Consider the following 23,912-nt stretch of genomic DNA (forward strand, 5'->3'; position numbering starts at 1 on the left):
GGGCTTCTCTATGATGAATTTACACAGTGAAAAACACAAAAAAAATATTCAGAATCCTCCCGGACCCTAGGGCAGGAGCTCTGTCAGCCCCACCATTTATTTTGGTCATGGGTGACCACTAATGGTGCTTGAAGATTATTTAGAAAAATGATTGATCTCGAATATACACACAGAAGTTGCACCTACATTATATGTAAAAACACAATAAAACTACCTTCCGAAAATGTTTGTAACTCATTTCATAAGTGAAAGCAGTTTTGTGGTGTATGACTTATCTATCCTTTAATGGAGTGGTTCTCAAACTTATGTCACCCGCCGCTCCCCTGTAAAATTCATGGTTCATCTGTGGCTCCCCAATATAGTTTATTAGATATTTTCACTTACAAAAGAGCCACTTCAAAGCATAAATAGGTGAATCCATATCTCCAGCTTGCCGCGACTTCTCCGACAAAGGTTGGCAACGCAACTGGGAGCTGCGACGCACACTTTGAGAAACAATACTTTAATGCAGCGGTTCTCAAACGGTGCTCTGAGGGGCTCCGCGATCACTCGAGCAAAGTAAAAAAAACAGTAAATTTGGAGAAAGAAAATAGTTATAAATATTTTATATAACATAAATAAATCAATAACTTTGATGAATAAATAAAAAATAGGCCTATGGGTCTCCGCCATAGAAATTATAGACCAGAAAGGGCTCCGCGAGTCAAAAAAGGTTGAGAACCGCTGCTGTAATTTATCCTTTAATACAGGTGTTCTCAGACTTTTTCACCAGCGACTCCTTTCGTCCCATTCATGATTCATAGCGACTCCCGTATAGTAGATGTTTTCACTCATAAGAAAACATTCGAAACGTAAATAGACACACAAATAGATATCTCTAGCTCGTCTCGACGCCCCTGATCTAGGAACCCCGACGTACACTTTGAGAAATACTGCATTAATATTATGTATCCTCGAATACTTTTGGCTATTTATTCAAGAACAAAATGTTTCAATCATCATTCGGAGTGCCTCCTATCATCATCTTCTGATTTCACCCTAGTGACTTTCACATCGATTTCCTACAATAAATTGCTCTCTACAGGGTATTTTCACAGGAAACTGCAATGCAGAATATAGTCTACCCTACAGATTTGGCACCAATTCCTTCTCATTATCTCGTTGAAGACTCGTAGTCGATACCGCCCATTATCACCAGCATAAAACTACAGTACTGTATACAGTATATATAGTTTTTTTTCTTTCCTTAATTATCGAGAACCTCGTAGTCCCGACTGACCGCCGACCACAAGGAGGAGAGAAAGCTCTGGGATGTACATGCCACCTATCAATTTCAACGAGGGTGTTGCCTATCTTTTTTTGAACAAAGTCCACCGAAGGAAGATTCCTTTTCTACTGGAAACAAAACCAGCCCTAGTACAGAAGGACAAAAGAAGCTTATGGGGTATGGATAAGTACCGAAGTACTAAAGTATCACCGTGGGCTGTGTGAAAGACGGCACATGCCTTTTTTTCCCTTCTTCTTAAAAAGGAATCCCTATTCATCCACGTTTATTGATCCTTTTCCTTCCGCCTATTCTTTATTCGACACCTGCAAAAAAAAGGCCTTTTTTTCGCACAGGTTTTTATTCGTTTTTCTTTTGAATGTCCACAGCATGTGTGCCCCGCAGGTATTCGCAGCCCAAGAGCCTGATGAAGAAAAGAACACCATGCGTACGCACAGGTTTACCTGTGCTTTCTGGGGAGAAAAAAGAAAAATTCCTTTAGAAATTCTTTACTTTTCTTGAAAATGATACTCGTTAACCTTCGTGGGTGATCTGATATGGAAGAAAAAATTGGGTAATTTACAATAACCTCAACATATCTCGCACCTACATTCCAATCATTTCCAATTTGCTTCATTGAGATTTTTATAAGGGCGGGATTTGTTATTTTGCGACCTTCTGGAACAGTGGTTCTCAAGCTGGGGCCCTCTAAAGATCATCATGAGCCCCCGGGTCAAGTGATTTTCCTGATGCTGTAATCAGGCAAATGTGCATGTTTACTCTCGAAAATTTCAACTAGATCTCATTTTTGGCCCCTCAGAATATCCCAGGACCACAGGGGGCCTTATGGGCCTAGTACTATGATTTTCATATGTAAGAACAGCTTACATGTGAAAATCATAGTACCAAATCTAGTACCAGCTTAGTATGGAGGGCTGCCAGAGCAACGGTTGATGAGGGTCGATTTATTGTGCATGTTCGTTGGATCGTCCCGTATTTTACACAGACCCGTTTTTACTATATAATTTGACTCCTGGGAGAGAAGATAATCCATCATTTGAATCCGTGCCTAGCCAGGATTCTAGAGATTGACCTGATTTATTAAAATTTCATTCATAATAAAAAAAAATAGAAATTATCTCACTCTTGGATGAGGGTAGAGGGGGCCCTGGATAGGACGGGGGGCCACGAGAAAAAAATGTGATCCGTCGGGGGGGCCATGAGCTGAAAAAGGTTAAGAAACACTGTTCTAGAGCAGTGGTTCCCAACCTGGGGCCATATGGCCCCCTTGCGGTCCTGGGATATTCTAGGGGGGGGGGGGGGGCACGGGAGAAAATCAGAAGAAAGGTGATCCACGACAGGTGGTGAAGGGAGTTATAGAGAGCTGTGATGAGAAAAGGTTTAAAAGTGAGACATGGTTGAAAAATATTACCACTTTCAGAATTCATCAGATCCGTCCGTAGAACCAGGGGTATCTTAACCATTGGGTCTATGTGGGCATGATCCGTGTCTTCATGTCTATAATGGGAGGGGACTGCACTATATGGGATTTGGTACTATGATTTTCATGTGTAAGCTGTTATTTCCAGCTAAGTATGGAGGGCCGCCAGAGCAACATTTGATGTGCTGGGAGGGTCGATTTACCGTGCAGGTTCGTTGGATCGTCCCGTATTTTGCACAGACCATTTTTTACCATATAATTTGACTCCTGGGAGGGATGATAATCCACCATTTTTGAATCCGTGCCTAGCCAGGATTCCAGAGATTGATCTGATTTATTAAAATTCCATTCATAAGAAAAAATAGAAAGTATCTCACTCTTGAATGAGGGTAGAGGGGGGGGGGTGCCCTGAATAGGACAGGGGGCCACGAGAAAAAAATGTGATCCATGGGGGGGGGGCATGAGCTGAAAAAGGTTAAGAAACACTGTTCTAGAGTACCACGTCTTTTACATAGAAGAGAGGCTGAAAGGGCTTTAACCCAATGTTTCTTGACATTATTTTACCTATGGCTCCCTTTGGACCATATTTTGCCCTTGCCTCAAACAAGGACTACCCTTATATCCAGGAGCAGGACAACTTTCTGCTCATGAATTTGATTCCTGAGCAAGTTCATGGTTTGTAGAAATTTTATGAGGTCAATTTCTGGATCCCTTCGGTATAATTACTCGATTCTAAGGCCGGGATTATACTATAAAAGTTTTCTGAAAGTTCTTTTATAAAACTTTGAAAAATTCAACCAATAAGGTTATCGGTTGCATTTGCTCGAATGTAACCTATGAGCTTTATTGATTGGATTTTTTGAGTTTTATAAAAGGTATTTTATCAAACTTTTATAGTGCAATACCGGCCTGAAAGTGGACAAACGTTTCTCCACCATATTTCATGCAAATGCTTCATTTCTACTCATCTACACTTTTTCCCCGTCAGAATTCTCTGTGGCCCCTATTAAACATCTATCATGCCCCCCTCTTTCAGCGGTGTACGCAGGATTGACCTTTGGAGGGGGCTCAAATAGCCTTTTCCAATGAAATTTTTAGTTAACTTTAAAAAAAGCATTTTAAATTAACAGAAATTGATTAAGGTAGTGTATAAATATATAATAAAACCCCTCTTTTGCGAACACTTGCGGGTAAAAAAATTGTCCGTAAAAGATGGGTAACCGTATCGGGGGTTCGTATTTAAACTGTATTATTTTAATTAATAACACAAGTTTTTAGAAGTTTAAAAAATATTTACACAAAATAACTTAAATGGTTCTTTATTTGAATATGAATGAAATTCTGACAATATGAGATGCGTTTAAAGTCATGAGAATACATAATTATTGCACAGATATGCAATTAGAATTTACAAATGAAATATTGTACGAAGTTTACATACTGAATTTACATCTTTTGGAAAACTGATCAATCGATTTTTGGTGGGTTTTGCTATGTATTTCAACTCCTTAAAAAAATGTATTTTTAGCTTCGAGATTAAATTGATGACTTTCTGTCATTGTGTTTACAGGATAACGTATTTAATCATGGCCTCCAAAACATCCTAGAGTAGTGTCCCTAGGCTGAGATCTTTGGCGGGCCCCAAAGCCGGACTTTTTCACGGGCCCTTCTATAGTGAATTCATAGCATAAAAAATCAACAAATGATGGTATTTGTCCCGGCCCCAGGGTTGGAGCCCTGTCAGCCCCACCCTTGTGGGGGCCATGTATTTAATCAATGCATTAAATTAATTTGCACGATCATGAACTCCAATTTTACGTTTTTCACTGTATTTGAGAAATCAATTTTTTTGTCTTAGTGATAGAGAGTGATGATTTCACTAGAATTGGCGGTATTAAACACCGTGGAATAATGTAAAATATACGAGCACACAAGCAGCAACACGTGATTTCAGATTCTAAACGGACATCGGAGCTGTCAAACATTTACAAACTTGAAGCCAAAATTTCATTCAAAAGTACCCAAATATATAAAACAGTTGATCATATATTAGAACTTTTGCTGCCCTCTAGCGAGCATAATTCAAACCAAAATTTCAATTATTGGTGTCCGTACAGGGGTTTCGGTCTAATGTAATGAATGATGAAAATGGTGTCCGTGACCGTATCTGAGGGTGACCGTTAAACATGAGTTCAAAATACTATACATTATTTAAATAGGCTTTTTGCCGGGAAATTTTTATTTGTCCGTAAAACAGGGGTGACCGTTAAGAGGAGTTATACTGTATTTTCTTTTCAATATTTTAATTATTCCTCGAAAATATTTACAAATATTTTGAATTTATTATGGGGGGGGGGGGCACGGGTACCTCCTTGCGCACGCCTCTGCAGTCTTTCACTCGATTTTCACTTGTGCCTCCCACCTTAAAATATCCCAGGGCATTCATATATTCACTAGAGCAGCGTTTCTTAACCTTTCGGAACACAAGGACCAGGGAAATATCGGAAACGATTTTACGGACCACTTGCGTCCGGAACATTCCTGTAATTTTTGTGCTCCGATTTTTTTATATATTTATTCCATTTTTCAATGATGCGCTTTTATTTAAATTTGTAATATTTATTAAAGTCGTGAATGCAGAACGTTTTCATAATACAGTATTTTATTAGGATAATTATGGGAAAAAAATATAATACACACACACATATAACACACATATAATACACATTCACATTTCACATATTTGTCAGGTTCAACGTTTTTTCCGCAGTTTTCAGCAATTTTAGGAAAAATTAATAATTGTGCCTACTTTCGGCAACATTTTTGATGACAATATTAGTTATGTCTGGTATTTTATCCTATTTAAGATCCCAGTTTATAGTACTTTTCTCAATGAAATATATCTGACAAAATTTGATTATTTTTTTCGTGAAATATGCAGGGTGTTTCAAAAATAATCACACGATTTAAAAAATCAACATAACTATTCAGCTTTTAATCCGTCTTGATCGAATGATGCATAGATAGAAAGAGGGAAATCTCGAGTTTCACGCAGTTGCCGCAGGCAGCGCTAACGCTCTTTCTTCGGCCGCCACTTCGGTGTTTGTCAAGATGGTGACTGCACAACAGAAATCGTTTTGTGCTCTGAGCCTCGCGAAGTGTGAGTCCGTAACAGCTGTTCATCGGGCTTTTCTTCGACAATGCCCTGGTGTTGAACTTCCTACCGCTCAGTGCATTAGGCGATAGTATAAACAATTCCGAGACACGGGTTGTCTGCTCAAAGGGAAATTCCTCTGGCCGTCCCAGCATGTCAGACGAAAATGTGGAGAGCATCCGACAGAGTTTCGCACGTAGTCCACAGAAATCCACTCGCATTGGATGCAAACATGCTTGCAAAAGTTTGGGACGAATTTGACTACCGTATAGACATATGCCGTGCATCCCAAGGAGCACCTTTAATTTGGCTTGTAAAAAACTTTATGATTAGCCATGTAATATAAAATTAATCTTAAGTGTCCATGTGTTCAATATTTTTCGTAATATACGCATTTCAAATCGGGTGATTCTTTTTGAAACACCCTGTATTATGCTTATTGTGATTTATAGCAGCCCTTTTTATTTCTCCCGCACTTCAGAGGTTTTAGAAGTAACTAGAAAATTACATTTAACGCAATAAATTGAATTTTTTCGCGAAATTATTCTGTATTTACGATCATCATTTCCCGCATTTCCCTCGATGTATAGTCAACCTAAGTATTAATTGAACCCACATGGATATTTCTAATATCAATTACAACGGTTTAATGACTTTTCATTGAGTGAGAATTTTAATTATCGAGTCTGCCTGCGAACCACTCATACCATCGTCGCGGACCACGGACCATAGGTAGAGAAACACGCTGGGTTTAGTAGATATTTTCACTCACAAAAGAACCACTTCAAAGCACATATAGGTACACTAATCAATAGGGCTCTGATTTTTATGACCTAAAGATGAAACGTCATTTGATGAACGTAACCTGAATTTCAAGTTTTTTAACCGATCAGCAACGATGCTTCATCTTACAATCATAAAAAATTCCGAGCCCTGCTAATCAATATCTCCAGTTTGCCGCGGCACGCACTTAAAAGGGATAGCTAGTTTAAAAGAGCCTAACTAGGCTGGGGCAACCGGGGCACCTCCTTGGATCACAGAGCCGAAGGGTGCCTCAAAAAAAAATTACTCTTATTTTGCAAATTTTTTCCTTTTTAAGAGGCCCCCAAGAAAATGACTACCCCGGGGCCCCGAGAGGGTACTCTACGACCCTGTAGTTTGCTTAGTTGTCAGAGGATGTCTATCTCTCGAGAAAACCTATTGTGTGTTTAGTAGAAGAAAAGTGTCATCCGATGGAATATTTCTTCAGTTTAACATAACCTGTTGAATGTTTGTCAACACCTGCATCTCCCTTTTAAAGGATAGCCCAACTTGTGGACTACAATACGTAAGTTCTCTTGTGGGCAAAAACTGGAATTTCCTTTGTTTACTATGACAGCCTAAGAGGAAGAAAGACGTAAAAATACAAAGTATAAAGAGAGATTCACGCGTACTCTCTTTCAAAAATACAGTACAAGTTTGTTGTAACGATAGTTCACGATCACGAGGGTAAATCGTCACTATAACGGACTTCGCGTTATAAGCCAATTTCCGTTTTGTGCTCTGTCAGGTTATGTATGTGACATTGTAGAAAATTACTACTTTATCTGCATTATATAATATCTTTTAGATATTTTTTTTTTGTTCTAATAATAGCCAATGAACAGAACTCTGGTGAAAAACTGGATTTTTGGTCTCGTATAATTTTGTATTATCAAAGCGTTTTAGTCGACCAACCGAACAATTAAGTCTCAATTATATTTACAGCTCACTTCCATGGCTGTCAGGCCTGCAGCCAGAAATTTCTTTCGGAGGGGGGAACCATTGGCCATCTTTTTCTCCTTTTTCGTTATTTTCTCAAATTTCGGGCCCCCCCCCCGCAATACGGCCTTGATGCTGTATTGACTCGTCAACATTTCTCCGATAATCGGAAATTTTTTTAAAAAACACGACTTTTTCAGTCATTCGAAAACGACTTGAAGTTCTGGTCCCATGATTTCTTAGTAACTGAAATAGACAAAAGTCTAATAAAATCATCACATAATCCATGTGTATATTGGGAGAGACCAAAAATAGGAAAGAGGGGCTTAAAGCAATTTGACTTTTCTGTGTCCATACTTTCTTAGAGGTAACCCAGAGTAATTTTTCGAGAGAGAACCCAGAGTGTCCCACATAATGATCAATTCTTGAAAACAGAGAAGGAAAAACTAGGATTTTTGACAAGACCTTTGACGTTATAGCGAATGATTCCTAATTTTCAATTCACTATAACCCAATATATTTTTTATCTTTAACACAGGGTGGACAAATCCCAGGCTCCAGGTCGTCATGGTGACTAAAGCATTGGTATTGGCACCTAAAATTTACCTTGTGTAGTTACTAAATTGCAGACTGAGAGCAGCCCAAAACGTTTGGAATTTTTGAAGCATATCTGCCAACATGAAAGAGGGTCACATGAAAAAGTCAAAAGAAACATTATTTTGGAAAAAATTTTTGGCGCCTAGATTTTTTTTCGATTTGTCCTTCTCTAACATCAGCTATTTGACAATCACCTTCAAATCACTCGTTATAGCGAGATTCACGTTATAAGCCGTACTCGATATAACGTACTTCTACTATACATCTTTTTTGATACAATTTTTTCAGTGAATCTTCACCAATTAACGAAAAAACGCATTGACAAACAATTCGTCGATGGAAAATTCATCCAAACGAAAATTAACAGACAACAGTTCATCACAACATGTATTCGTGTTGGAATGAGTGAGCCTCTCTTATGGTTGAAAACAACCCAGATACATCGCTTGGAGCATACGATTGGACCTATGGTCCACCGGCTAAATGTGGCCCTCGGAGTCATCTAATGTAGCCCGTGACCTTGAACGTAATTTTGTGAAAACGAACAAAGCAGCACATTCCCAAATCACTTGGTTGGCCCGCGGCACATTCAAATGTCACTTGAGTAACATGCGGCGCAGTTTCAGAGCCATTGAGTGGCCCGCGGCAAATTTCTAGGTCACTTAAGTGACCTTCGACGCCGTCCCACATCACTGAAGTGTCAAACGGCACATTTATAGATCACTTGAGTGATCTGCGGTGCAGTTCCACATCACAGTTAAGTGACCCACGAGCATCAACATATTTACGGATCACTTGATTGACTCGCGGCACCTTTAAAAAACACCCAAGAAAACCGCAGCACATATACAGATCATTTAAGTGACCTGCGTGACCTGTTCTAGATCACTTAATAAAATTGCTTGCGACATGTTTTCAAACCACTGAAATGGTCCGCTCACTCCTAAAAGTTGAGCACCCTTGGCTTGGAAAAATTTTGACAGAGTGATCGCATGAGTGAGACCAAGATAGCGAGTGAGAAGACATATGGTTATGAACAGCTGTCGATAGTTTTCATTTTCCGATGAATTTTCCATTCTATAATTTTTCCTGTTAATTCCTTGGCAGTAAATTTCCTAGCCAACCCGTAATTCCGATTCAATAAATTAAAAAAACAAAAAAATCCATCTCATTAAAATAGAAAGCGTGATTTATTATACACGTTATACATTGCCAAATATTGCACATGAAACATATCATCAGCACACAAAGAAGCCAGGTATTTGCCACAAAAATAAAACAAAATAAAATAAACACATGCGTCCAGCGCAGTGAGAAAAATGAAACCAAACACAACACAAACCACAACAAATAATTTTTAAAGATCGATTTGTCCCTAAAGGATAAAATATTAGCAATATTCAAATAGCAAAGCCTAAAAAATTTTAAATTACCCTTTTCATTAGTCTCACACAGAGACATACAGCATACTGACAATTAAAAGAATAAAATGCTACTGTAAAATTATTTTGAATACAATATAATAACACATAAAAATGCATCGTAATTGTAAATTCGATAATAAATATTTTTCATGAAATAAAAATATAATATTCAGTTAATCTATAACAATCTAATGTAAATTTGAATTTCATAGGAAAGAATTATTTTTAATAGAACTCCATTCAGGAGAAATTACGTATATACGAATAATTGTTAGAACATCTATTCTGTAATTTAAGAAATCACTTCACATGCATGTTAATATATCCAAATACTTCAATATCCAAAATAATTAGATATTAATCACAATTTGTATTGATTCCATTGGTCAATTAGCTGGGATATAATGGCTCCGTATATTTCAATGAACCTAAAATAATTTAAATAATGATAATTTACCGTATTCATTTTTTGTTCCAAATACTCATTCTAAAAATATTTGCAAAGCGCATAGTCAGCGTAGTTTTTTGCGTAATCCTGAAATAATGAGAAAGTAATAAAAGGAATCTCTCTATCCACACTCTACAGACTTAAATATTGCAATGACATTTTAGGCATTATAAGCACAAAAACTGCTAACAATCGAACAAACAAAGCTTTTCTAATGAGACATAAATGGTAACTACAATTTCGTGTATCTAAAGCCGCCCCCCCCCCTCCGCACCAGCAGAACTCAGCAAAAACGAGTTTTGGGGTGTGAATTCAATAAAATCAACCGTTATAAAATCACCCACACTGTACCAGCTACACCTCAAAACCGGTTTCTGCAGAACTCTGTGGGTGTGGACCCGGCTTAACAAAGGAATTAGAGTAAAAATAGTTAAGTTATAATTAAATTAACAACAATGCGATTTTTTCAAAAGCATGGTGAAATTACATTTTTCTTGCATCAAATTAATTTTAAAAAAATGAATCGACATGTTGATACCGACATAGAACAAGTGATTAAATAAAGAACAAAAAAATGGCTTTAGGATGATGGAATCGGATCTCTTATTTGTTACATCTTCGAGGATTTCATGCAATCGTGAATCTCCATCGGCCAGCGTCATCAACGAGCTGATTGGCTCCATAACCATGAAACCGGACTTTAAATTTCAGGATTTCGGGATGTACGAGGTGGTTAATTGGGTTTGAGAAGTCCTAAAATTGCCTTTTCGAAAACATTCGTGTTGGTATTAAGACTTCGTTCTCGGGCGGTAATGAACACTACTCTCTTTTTCTTCATCGTCGTCATCTTCAGCTCGTTGGGCAACCTGGAAAATAAGCATGATTAAAGGAAATCTTAAGCTTAATTCTTATATTCTTCTTTACCTGAATACCATTGAGGAATATAAAAAACTACTGAATAACAATTTAGTCTACTATTGAAATATTGTTTGAGGCTTTCACGGTTGACGACCTGACGTTATATAAGTACTGTATATAGCACAAAACATCCGATCTATTGGATAATTTTTGTGGGAAAATTACACCCTAAACTCCTTCAATTACCAATACCTCGTCGTGTCAATACTACAATTAGATAACCCGACTTTAGATGTTTTAAGAAAAACACGTTTAAACATTTAATGAAGTGTATATATTTAATATATTTATATTACATAAAAACACAAACAAGAATAACTTCGCATAAACTTGTGATTTCCAAGTTGTAGCACATCCAAGTGCATGCCAAGACGTGTCATTTTTTGTACTTATCTAAAAATCATTAATTTTTGAGTTATCAAATTGTAGTATTGAGACGACGACCTGCACTTCTATGTCACCACTTAGACAGAAATATTGAAGTACTGGTGACTTGAAAACCTACGTGACTCGGCATGCTAGTCTTCCCTCTACTCCAGTATCACGATTAACGAAATATTTACGTACTTCTTAGGCAATGGCGTCTTAATGGGTGCACTGATGGGCCCGAGCCAAACAGGGTCCCCAAAATTATTAAATAGACATTAATTCTTAAATTTTTTACTTCGTAAATGCTGAATTTTCAATAATTCTGTACTTGAATAATTCAGAATTTCTCATTAATTATTTATTTTCATTAGTTATTAATTTTCATAAAATTATTTATGCTTTTTTGGATGCCGACTTGCCTCCCTTCCTAATGTTTTTATTATACTAGGTCCTTGAGAGTCTAAAAAATCTCCAGACTCAGGGACCACTCGAACTCATTAAGAAATTCCTATTCTTGTGATCATGTAGAAGTGTTAAACTAAAAACGGCGTCCTTTTTAGTTGGTCTCCTGGGTTGGTCTGTATGATAATAAAAACCTCCGGGAATGATTTTTAAATATGTTCTGCAATTTCATACCAGCTCATATTCAAACTTCATTTAACGACATGAAATTCTTTGAAGAAATAGTCATTAAAAACTCAAAAATACAGCAGTGTACACACCTTCATCATTGTATCAGAATCAGCCAGAGCTTGTTTTGCTAAATATCGTTCTCTCTTGATCTTCGCTTCCAACGCCGGTGGGATATCAGGTACCAACATATCTATCAGTCTGCAGATGAAGAATACTATGTGCTAGAAATAGATGAGAAAATGAAGACGTATTTAGCTATACGAGTATATTATTTGAACGATTAACATGATACTTTTGTGCATCATAAGACTTACTTCAAATAAAATTACGAAGCCAAATCTCAGGGCCAACAAGCGCCAGTAAAATGTCGTGAGATTGCCATCTTTGTCACGGAAGTCGGAGTACCTGAAAAGAGTGAATCACATGTGATTTGATGCTAGAGCCAGTGATGTCGTAACGCATGGGCACGGCCCGGGGACTTCAAGAGAAGAAGGAAGGCCCCCTCACAAAAATGAGATCTTGTTGAAATTCAAGTTTTTAACAGATTGAAGGGCCTCGGCAAAATTACTTGGCCGGGGGGGGCCCTGGCTAGAGCTTCTGATTAGAAGATAAAGATTGAAAAAAAGAACAGTACACAACCACTCACCTGCACTCTTTAGTAAGAGTAGCATTTGGTGCCCAAGCCAATGTAAAATTCACGTATCCTTTCAAATCCCAATTATACTCGTATTTATACAGCATTTTCGGCAAAAACTCTGAAGTAAATGCGATGAGAAAAGCCTGTGAAGTAAATTCACTAAATCATTCAGGAAAACAAATTCAGAATAATAGATTTTTTTTTCGGAAAGAAAATTATTGTATACAGGTTGTGTCCTGTTCTAATTCTGTAGTTATGTCGTTCGACCATCCACCGTTCGTTGTAGAGGTGTACGGTTCCAATTTAACATGTGCTCAAAATGTGTTCAGGAACCACTCTGTACCAGTTTTGAGAGTGAAAATAGTGTGCCACAATATAAAAAAATTAAATTTTTATACACAGTCCCTTCGTCTTCTAACTTCCAATTAGATAAGTATTGCCCTGTCTCTTCTGAGACCAACAAAAAAAATTCCACGTTTCTAAGTGCAATATTCGCTGAGATGTTTGAATTCAAAAATTGTAGGAAAGTGGGGTAAGAACAGCCTAAACCAGTGGTTCTCAACCTTCTATGGCGGAGCCCCATAGGCATATTTTTTACTTATTCATCAAAGTTACTGATTTATTTTTATTATTTAAAAGTATTCATAATTATTTTTTTGAAATTAACTGGTTTTTTTTTCTCGAGCGACCGCGGAGCCCCTGGGGAGTGCGTACGGAACCCCAAGGGCTCCGTGGAGCACCGGTTCAGAACCGCTGGCTTAAACTAACGGTCAACGATTCTTTTTCTTGTTCATGCTGTTCTTTTCTAATTACATCTCAGATTTTCGAATTCAAATATCTCAGTGAATATTGCACTAAGAAACGTGGGATTTTTTTGTTGGCCTCAGGAAAAACAAGGCAACAACGTTTTTTATTAGAAGTTGGGGACAAAGGGATCCTATAAAAATTTAGATGTTGTATTTTATGAGCACACTGTATTTTCGCTCAAGGAACTGGTGCAGAGTGATTCCTTAACACATTTTGAGCATTTTTTAAATTGAAACAGTAAGTCTACGACGAACGGTTGGCGAGGAAACCCCGTATTAGGACTAACAGGACACCCTGTATATTGCACTACAAAAATATTTCGCATAACTTACGTTACTGATCACAGCAAGATGGGAAAGAACTTCCAGTATCCTGAACCATATTCCTATATTTTGTGCTCGTTCAGCGACCACCCTTCTGGTCTCGCAAACGAACTTTTGTGCATCCAGTCGAATTTCAACCCAGTTATTGAGCAAAGCAAAAAGAGGAGCAAGCGGGAAAGCAGCTACGAATATTGTGATGAATCCAAATTGTAGCACTAGAAAATAACAACAACGACGAAATGAGAGCATTCTGATTAATCCAGTCATGGCTGAATTCTCTTTTTTGGGTGTGAAAACAGTGAACACTGGTTCCCGATTCTGCAAATCCGCGTCGTTACGGATTGGTTAAAAACTTGAATTTCAGGTTCTTTTTAACCAATCCGTAGCGGTGCGAACTTGCCGAATCGGATACCAGCGGGCACTATGTTCGCACCCTTACGAAAGAGAACTGAAAACTACAGAGTGATTTCTTACCCATTTCTAGATATTCTTGGAAAAGGCCTTCGTTCTCAAGAAGTTGATAATCTTCCTCCCAACGATTCAATTTTAGATTTCGACTGAGTTTGGTTCTTTTCCTATGTATCCAAGATTTCAATTTCCTGAAGAAGATAATCCCACAATGAGACAGAAACTTAAAGGCTTGGAGTTTCAATAATGCTAGTCCTTAATCGTATAAAAAAAATCAAAGAATACATCTCTTACGGAAGTAGTACTTCTTGGGCGTTATTTATTATTTGTTTGCCGATCATTATTATCGCGAGTTGTTGGGCAAGCTCCATCAAGCATCCACTATTGCTGCACTAGGGAAAAAACGATATGAAAACAAATTATTGTCGTGAAAACAATGTTTTTTTTGTTGAGATTTACATAATTTATATTGACAATTTCTTACTTCTTCATTCCGCAACCCTAACATCTGTCTGTACCGGCCAGGATATCCCACAAATCTAAAATTCAGATTTTACAGAAAATTTTAAATTATTTTTGAAACGGAATTTCAGATTGATGTTTAATAAATGAGTTTTAATTGATGAATAGATTTTTTTGATAGATTTCAAACTTGAGAAAGAAATACGATAAACATGTTGAAGTAAATCGAGAAGCTATCCATTCTTAGATAAGACAACCATAAATATTTTTAATGGGCATTGCATTTTATTTTATCATGTATATATAATCTTTAGTTTTTATGATTGCATTTTTTGCATTTTTAATTGGGTTGCTGTATTTTAGAAATACATGCATCCATATTTGTTATGGGCATCTTTTTCTCAGCCACTTCGTAGGGCATTTTGTCTGTTGTGGCCTTGTATTTGTATTTGAAACAAATCAAATTTTTGAAACTCACCTGCCTTTGAAGAAAGCGATGTAAAAAATTGAAGAGTAGAAATTTATAAATTGGAAGAGAAAAACTTTGAACGTCAGATGATTTTCAAACTCTGTCTGTGTTCGGTGCATTTCTGAAAGAAAAAGACATTAGAAAATTGTATTTGTGTAATGGTATCAGAAAATTTCAAAACTTCCAAACGAATAGCACGTTTTAGATTCCATCTTACGGTGCTTACTCGTTATATATAGTTGATTAATTTTATTAAAGTGGATAGATGTTGATGGATTTTCGAGAGCCGAGGCTTCCTAAACGTATACTGAATTTTGCACTGGTTTACTCCCGTTCAATTGTACTCACCCCATTCCGTTAATTTCATGGCCAATTTCTCGTAGACCCTTCCAAGAGCCATAATGAGGATGAGATTAACCACAGCACCAGTCGAACTAGCAATAAGTGAAGCTGTTCCTTTAAAAGTCTCTGTTCGAAACAAGAAGATTGACACCAAGACGCGATAGATAATTACAGCTACAATGAAAATCATTACCAGTGCCATCTAAAAGAAAAAGAACAATTATATCTATGAATAATCATGAGAAATAATTTTCTTAGATTTTCTAACGATGCTCAAAATCGTAACATTTGTGTTTCAATCAATAATTTTGCTGCTGAAAATCGTAAACAAAGACCTTACCATGATCAGTAGGACACCGGAACCTACGGCCATTCTCTGCAGTCTGACAGACTTTGGAAAATGCGGCTCCTTAATGTCAGTTATTGGGTTTTTTTCCACACATGGTGCCTTTGCTGCAAAATCTGGCCGTGGTTTTTCCTATTACAAAAAATTATGTTATACAGTAAGTAAATGAAACATTCAGGGTAATTATAATTGAAGTTCCCGTACTCTGAGTAGAGTTTCTTAAAAACTGCTTATCCGAATACAAACAAATTTTTAGGATATCTTAATGAGACTATGGGAAATAGATTTATGAAATAAAAAAAGAATAGTTAAATTTTCGACCACCAGGTGAAAAAGTGGCGCTTTTTTATTGTAATGTCTGAGTATTTTCAGTATACTGACACTTGTAAATGTAAATAAAACTTCCAGAACTTCCCGGGGGTTTTTGGAGTTGGGTCTCTGGGGGTGTGACTGGAGGCAGCTTTGACGTCTGCTGGGTTTGTGGGCTCCTCCTGGGATTGCCCCGGGGTGGTGGGGGTGCTGGCTGCTGCTTGCTCTGGACGATGTAGGTAGGAAGACCAGGCCATACGGCCTGGAGCTCCAATCATAGGGATCGAGGGCTGGAGGCGACGGACCGGGGGACTCGGAACCCTGGCTCTTCGGCCCGGCACAGTCAGATCTCTCCAGCGTGGTCCAACCCCTCGGGGTAAAAGGCGTATATCCCTCAAGGGACAAGAGCCTGTTCCTCGACTGGTCTTACAGTTACAGTATACTGACACTGCTCAGACCTATATAGCGCCCGTTCTGGAGGACGTATTCCATTGAAACTTGGTATATACACTATATGAACCATGAGAAAATGTAAAATGCAATAAAAAAGCACCACTTTTTCATCTGGCGGTCGAAAATTGAATTATTTTTTTATTTCATAAATCTCTCTTCCATGGTCTCATTAAAATATCCAAAAAATTTGGCTATTCAAATAAAATCAGTTTTGAGGAAAAACTTCTCAGACTACGGGAACTTAAATTATTATCACCCTGTATTAGGCTTTCACGGCCATCATAGTACACAGTAATAGAGCAATGAATTAAGAGTGTCTCTCTCTCTCACTAAAGTTTTCCACCTTATTAACTGCATTGAGCAGTCGTATCTGCCATCGCATTGCACAAAGATGGGTTTGATCCCTGCGATCACACAGCGGTGGTCAACCAAAGGTAGTTTTCCAAGTTCGAGAAGTAAATTTGAGCCGTTTATAAAAATAAGTCTCGTCGTAGGAATCGACCAGAACAATAATTTATTGGTCGATTTCACATTTCAAATTCGAAAAATATAAGTGACAGCGCTCCTTCGGAACATATAAATCATAGACTAAAGATATAAACATACATAATATAACATAATAAAATATGTATAATAAAACATAAATAATATATATTATTCTAACTCTGTGATATAAATATTCGCAACACTAGGCCGCTTCCTTCACGGCCAATGGTGCTAACAGCCAGGAATGGGGAAGAGGAAATTTCAACTTCCTTGAATTACAATAAAAATATATCTATGATAATTATCTAGATAACAGATTGTAAAGATATTGTTGCCAAATGCCAACTAGAATCTAAGTTACAAGTTTTAAATATGAGTGAGAGAGGATTATATTGCCTCTTCCTCTTCAAAGTCCATGCAGTCCCAGTGGTGAGCGAGACTTGCACTCTTTCTTTTCCAGTATTCCAGGAATGTCACGGCTGCAATGAAAACAATATACAGTTGGTTTGAAAGAGAGAATTACCTAATTATAATGACTAAATAAAAGTCTCTATATAACCTGAAAATAATATCTAATAGGAATTAATTAATGAATTTACCCCAGAAAGAAACAAAAACCGCGTAGAATACAGTTCCAGGATGATCGAAAAGGTATGAAAGCTTGCTGAAGAAACACGTATCACTCAAATGCCAATACTCGCAGCCATATTTCTCTTCACAGCGAGGACACATCACAAACTTTTTCCCGCTAGCACAGACCTCTTCACTGAAAAAAAACAAAACAATTTAAGAAATTTGTTTAAATCACTCTCTTCATCCATGAACATAAATTTTGTAGATCTCTCAGGAATACACAATAATCACTTATTCAAATCACTCATTTGTAAAATTGGTGACTATACACTATCTACCAATAAGTATTTGGACACCTGTGATAGAAAAGAAAAACTAACTTTATTCAAAATCAATAGTTGGTAGCGTAGAGCCTCCACGAGAGGCAATTACAGCGTGAACCCTCCGGGGCATACTTTCCACAAGTCCTTGTGTGACGGCTAGTGGTATTTTCTTCCACTCGGCTTGGAGAAGACATGTCAGTTCCTTCACCGATTTTGGACGGGTAGGGCACCCCTTAATTCGGCGATCCAACTCGTCCCAGAGGTTCTCGATAAGGTTCAAGTCTGGGCTCTGGGCAGGCCAGTCCATTCGATGAACCCCATTGGCACCATACCAAGCCTTGGTTAACCTCGCAGTATGACAGCTGGCATTGTCGTCCTGGAAGTAACAGGGGTCCAAAACTGCCACAACGTAGGAAGCACATTGTCATCCAAAATAGTGCAGTAGGCATCGGCGTTGAGCTTACCATGAATGGGGACCAAGGGTCCCAGTCCATACCAGGAGAAACACCCCCAGACCATAATTCCACCTCCGCCGAACTTGACTGTTGGCACAATGCATTCTGGCAGGAGACGTTCTCCAGGCAGACGCCAGACCCAGACCCTGCCATCCGAACGGTAGAGGGTGAACCTTGATTCGTCGCTCCAAAGAACCCGTTCCCACTGATCTACGGTCCAATTTCGATGTGCTTTGCACCACATTAACCGAGCAACGCGGTTGGACTTTGTGATCAAAGGCTTATGGGCAGCAGCACGACCATGAAAACCAATCAGATGTGCTTCCTTACGGATGGTATTCATTGAAACAATACTCCCGGATGCCTGTTGAAACTCCTCGCGGATGAGGGCCATCGGTTGGGTGCGGTTCTTCCGAATTTCTCTGGACAGCACCCGTCGGTCTCTATCTCCCAGTTTCGTTGGTCTGCCGACTCGGGGCAAATTCCGACAATCACAGCTCACCTTCCACTTCTTAATCACATAGGCCACTGTCGATTTTGGGTACTTCAGCTCGCTAGATATGTCCCTTAAGGATCGGTCATTTTTTTGGTACCCGATAATTATACCTTTCTCGAAATCAGAGAGCTCCGAACTGCGCGGCATCTTGCATGCGACTAATGCCGATGTTGTTTCTTACACGATATATACCGGCGGAGGGCGTGACGTATCTCAGGACCGCAGATATCGTCATTTGCATAGGTGTCCAAATACTTATTGGTAGATAGTGTATAACAAAAAAACAACGTAGTTTTTCCCTTGCAGTTTTTCCAAATGCAAAACATACAACAAATCCCATTCGTTCTGGCTACTTACGATGGGGTATCACTGTACATGGTACTCACGCCATATAGGAAGACAACCAAGCCAACAACTGCAGCTGGTAATAACCAACCGGTATAAAAACCTGCAACAAAATGACAGGCTCTGATTTTGAAAGTTTTAAACAAATTCCGGCTTTGAGACGAGGTGACAGACTGGAAAACATCGAAAATGAGATTTAACTTACCCAACCAAGCGAAGTAGATTCCAATCTTTTCACCAAAGTACTCGCGTATGTGGTCAAGTGGTTGATACTTGTACCATTTTCCCCATCTCGCCCAATATTCGTAAAGTATTTGACGTTTATTCAACCTTTCTACTGGCATTCTGTGATTAGAAAGATGATAAGGACCCTAAAAAACATCAATAAAGTATTCAAGAGGTTAATCCACAGAACCGGAATAGCTTTCATTCACAGAAGAGAGCAAGTCTGGTTCATAACAATATATTAACCCATTATTTATACAAGGAGCATAGGAAAATCCCTTTATCCTGGAGTAACTCGTAAGCCATTAAGCCTAGAAGCATACTTCCAACTGGAAAAGTATACAAATAACGTGTAGACATCAGATACATCATTCACATTGCAAGGGGCGGCTGTATAGTTATTGAAATAAAAAAAAACTAACTTTTTATTTGGTCATTGCCCCAATAAGAAAGTTGTTGCCCTGTCTCTCCTGAGCCCAACTCCCCCCCCCCCCCCAAAAAAAAACTCCATGTTTTTAAGTGAAATATTTGCTGAGATATTTGAGTTGAATGGTGTCACTATCCCGGATGCAACTAGAGTCACCGAATTGGGAATTCTCATTGACGAGCGACTTAAGTTTTCTGAACATTGTTCAGCGGTTGTCAAAAAATCGAATAGAATGCTTGGTCTCATTTTCAAAAAGGTCTCTTCGCGTTCTCCTAAAGTCATTCTTCCGCTTTTTCGAGGCTTAGTTCGTCCTGGACTGGAGTATGCTGTAAGGTTTTGGAGACCATACCTACAGAGGGACATAGACTTGGTTGAAGGGGTGCAGAGAAGAGCTACGCGTGTCCTTATTGGCACACAGGGCTTGAGTTATGAAGAGAGACTTCATTTTTTGAATATGTTTACATTGGATGAACGCAGGTGTCGAGGAGATATGATCGAAGTGTTCAAAATTTTCAATGGGATGGATAGGATGGACCATGAACTTTTAGTACACCGCCAATCAACTGCTTTTACAAGGGGACACCAGTATCGATTGGTGAGGGACAATGCAAGGCTATGGTGTCGCAGGGAATTTTTCTCCAATAGGGTTGTTAATAAATGGAATAGCTTACCCCCGGAGGTAGTAAATTGTAAGACAATTGACACGTTTAAAAAGAAATACGATAAACATGTTGGGGTAAATCGAGAAGCTATCCATTCTTAGAATAAGACAACCATAAGTATTCTTTATGGGCATTGTATGATATTTTATCATGTGTATATATTGTTTGTAATTTGTGTTAATTGCATTTTTAATTGGGTTGCTGTATTTTTGAATCATATGACAACCATATTTTTATGGGCATCTTTTTATCAGCCACCTCGTTGGGCATTTTGCCTGTTGTGGCGTTGCATTTGTATTTGTATTTGTATTTGTATTTGAATCCCAAAATCGCTAAAAGTGAAAGAAATACCGCATAGAAACCATCTCATTACAGGGTGACCCGTTAATTTTGAAGGGTGAACGGGTGAAACGTTAATTTTTTTTATTTTAATAACTATACAACCTTTTACAATATGAATGATGAATCTGACCTCTTCACGTTATTTATATATCTTTTATAATTGCAAGTATGTTTCTAGGGTTAACGGTTCGCGAGTTATTCCAGGATAAAGGATCTTTCCTATGACCCTGTATACGCTAAGCGTATCAAAGATTGAAAAATAGTGACGATATACTCATAATATTGTGTAATACCAATTAGCAATGAATTGAAATGCAGTAGGACCTCTCAAATGCAGACACCCATAAACCGGACGACCCAGACACCCATAACTTCGGCGATTTTTTATTTTCGAACAGGAACTTTTGATATTTTCTTCTTTACCCAAATTCTGTTTCGACCTTTTCTGACACATCGGTTTTTTTCTTTTGTACCGGTTATTGCTAGTACCCTCCACTGAGGTTCTCGGGCTTTTGAGAAGCAATGATGACAACTTTGTGTCTCAATGCATGGGATTACAGTGGAACCTCCCATAACGGACACTCCCAGTTAGCAGACACCTCTCGTTAACGGACACTTCTTTGAATTATGTCGACCGGCTTCAATGCATCTTACTAACCATTAACGGACATTCCTCGTTGGCGGACAAAATCTTCGGTCCCAAGGATATCCGTTATCGAAAGGTTCCACTGTTATCAGAGAAAGTCAGCTTTCATCAAAAGATCTTCTCATTCTTCATTTCATTTCTCCGTGCTGCACAGTTAACCTTATAAAGAGCTTTACAAATTCTAAAAGTCTACTTTTTTTTGTGATTACCCAAGTGAATTTCTGAACATGCCGAAAACGTCAAGTGATATGGTAAGTACAAGCTGCAAACGGAAGAATGATGCTTTTATGTGTACGTGAGAAAGTTGAACTTTTGAAAAAGCTATAACGCGGAACACCAGTATCAATATTGTGTGGAGAACATGGAATCGGAAAACTTACCGCGTGCCGGATAATCAGAAACAAAAACAAAATATTTTCCAGTTTTTTTTTTTCGGATCCGAGCAATGACTACCTAAAATTGGTTTACAGAATAAGAATTTTTTTTTCTATTGGGTAACTAGTAACAGTATATAATTTAGAAATTGTTTTTAATTAAATTATCTGTTACTATATATATACTGTATATATACGCACACATATAATACTTTATTAATTTTTTTTCAAAGGAAAATATGAGTCAAAGTGCTCTAAATGGTATATTACTGCTTTAAATATGAAAACTTAGGAAATAAACAAAAGTTGATCAATAATCCCGAAGATTCCCTAATCCGGAATTACTCAAGTCCCGAGGAGTCCGGATTTGAGAGGTCCTACTGTAGTTGAAAGTTCTTCTGAAATGAAGCTCAGTCCTTCATTTCCCGATGATTCGCAATTTTTTTGGTGATGGGTAGCAATAATTTTTGGGAGCATCCGCAACATTTGACGATAATGCTGTCAACAATCAACGATGTCTCGCTTTCGTCTCTACGAAATATGGTCACCATAATAAGAGAAGATGAGCCTCATGCTAGTGTACTTACGTCGTGTAGCGGGAAAGCAGCAGTGTACGCTCCTTCTTCAATAAGTCGGTCGACACCAATCTCAGCACGAAGGAGTTTACCGTACACGGCACTCTGTAAGATGGCATGGACGATTCTTATCCTCTGAGTTCTGGTGAAATACTCTTCTTGGTTATCTGACCCTAAGAACCTATATTTAAACAATCGATATTTTATTTAACGTTGCCACGACCAAGGCAAACAACAATGCAAAGTACTTAGAAAATTACAAAGCGAAAAGAATTGTAAAACATACTTGTCCAGCTTTGATTTCTTAAATGCACACGTATAATAGTCCAAGGGTTTGTTTGGCACATTTTCATGCATTATGTTCGGAATAAATAATGATTTTAGAATCTGAGCTGACCAGTTCACACTTGGGTTTGGGTGAGCCTGAAAAAAGCAAATTTGACGGCTATTAAGAATCAGAATTTCACTCACCGAATAGAGATTCGTTTCATAATCACATTGAAATGCTGGGAAAAAAATCTTAAGAACAACCGAAAAGCCGCTATATCTTGAAAAATTGTACTTGTAGAAGCATGAATATTTTAGAGTGACAACTGCAAGTGGAACTAAACATTTTCCGTTAACAATAATTTTGGTGGGTGCTGCACTTTTCCAGAAAAAAACTGTTGAAAAAGGTCAAAACCTGGAAAAGTATAAGGACAATTAAAAATTATGCGCAAAAATTTTGTTTTAATCAGAAGAGACACCTGTTTTCTTTATAAGCTTTATCTTTTGGGATGTCATTGACAGATATAAGCCATTAATACCTAGTTGTGTAATCGTCTTCCAAGCTCCTTTGATCAAAGAAGCCAGGTCTATCAGCATTTATGGGTGATTTACTACCTAGCGAGTTGTGCCGGAGGTGTAACTGTGTGTGTACCTAACAGCCTGAATGTGTATGTAGTGTTGTGTTTGATTTTTCAGTGCCGCCATCTACATTTCAGAAGTGAAGTGAGTGATGTGTTATGATTGAATTACATTTGTGCTGTTTGTAGGTCTGTTGCTCTCTGTGGGGGAGATCGGCTCGCATTCGCGCACTGACTTCAAACCAATACTTTTTAGACTTTAAAACATGCACAAGAGCATTATCATGTTAAAACAAAAACTGTCTAAAAGTTATGAGAAGTGGCTCAGAAAATATAAATTTTCCACCAAAACTGTCTCGTATATGAATACATTTCCCAAGATATGGCTCTGCCATCGTATAGGTCAGTAATATTTAAAAACATCGAGTCCATTTAAATTGTTTTTCATCGTCATCCTACTAGGCATAGAGAGATACACGCTGTTAAGCCGATTCATGTCGCTTTTATCTGCGCTATTTCATAAGGGGGGGGGGGGGTTTCATTTCAATTTTGCATACTAGACATTTGAATTTTTTTTATCACATTAGACACCGT

General features: G+C 38.0%; 1 protein-coding gene across 1 annotated transcript in view; it reads right to left on the minus strand.

The window, feature by feature from the left end:
- Positions 1 to 9,367: 9,367 nt before the first annotated feature.
- LOC149072935 (anoctamin-7-like) overlaps positions 9,368 to 23,912 on the minus strand; it is a 53,305-nt gene continuing 38,760 nt past the window's right edge. Inside the window, exons 6-22 of the mRNA XM_089246428.1 lie at positions 22,760 to 22,896; positions 22,486 to 22,654; positions 19,428 to 19,593; positions 19,235 to 19,325; positions 17,630 to 17,796; positions 17,427 to 17,509; positions 15,777 to 15,914; positions 15,443 to 15,638; positions 15,104 to 15,215; positions 14,648 to 14,702; positions 14,458 to 14,555; positions 14,230 to 14,354; positions 13,765 to 13,970; positions 12,635 to 12,768; positions 12,303 to 12,393; positions 12,078 to 12,209; positions 9,368 to 10,934 (exon numbers count right to left, since the gene is read on the minus strand). Of these exons, the coding sequence (XP_089102554.1) occupies positions 10,857 to 10,934; positions 12,078 to 12,209; positions 12,303 to 12,393; positions 12,635 to 12,768; positions 13,765 to 13,970; positions 14,230 to 14,354; positions 14,458 to 14,555; positions 14,648 to 14,702; positions 15,104 to 15,215; positions 15,443 to 15,638; positions 15,777 to 15,914; positions 17,427 to 17,509; positions 17,630 to 17,796; positions 19,235 to 19,325; positions 19,428 to 19,593; positions 22,486 to 22,654; positions 22,760 to 22,896 (2,178 nt within the window). The 3' untranslated portion in view covers positions 9,368 to 10,856. The remainder of the gene's footprint in view (positions 10,935 to 12,077; positions 12,210 to 12,302; positions 12,394 to 12,634; positions 12,769 to 13,764; positions 13,971 to 14,229; positions 14,355 to 14,457; positions 14,556 to 14,647; positions 14,703 to 15,103; positions 15,216 to 15,442; positions 15,639 to 15,776; positions 15,915 to 17,426; positions 17,510 to 17,629; positions 17,797 to 19,234; positions 19,326 to 19,427; positions 19,594 to 22,485; positions 22,655 to 22,759; positions 22,897 to 23,912) is intronic.

Source organism: Pholcus phalangioides, unplaced genomic scaffold (genome assembly GCF_987345545.1).
Source record: "Pholcus phalangioides strain wild (caught in Gottingen) unplaced genomic scaffold, Ppha-v1.0 ptg000017l_1, whole genome shotgun sequence".
In the NCBI taxonomy this organism is placed as follows: Eukaryota; Metazoa; Arthropoda; class Arachnida; order Araneae; family Pholcidae; genus Pholcus; species Pholcus phalangioides.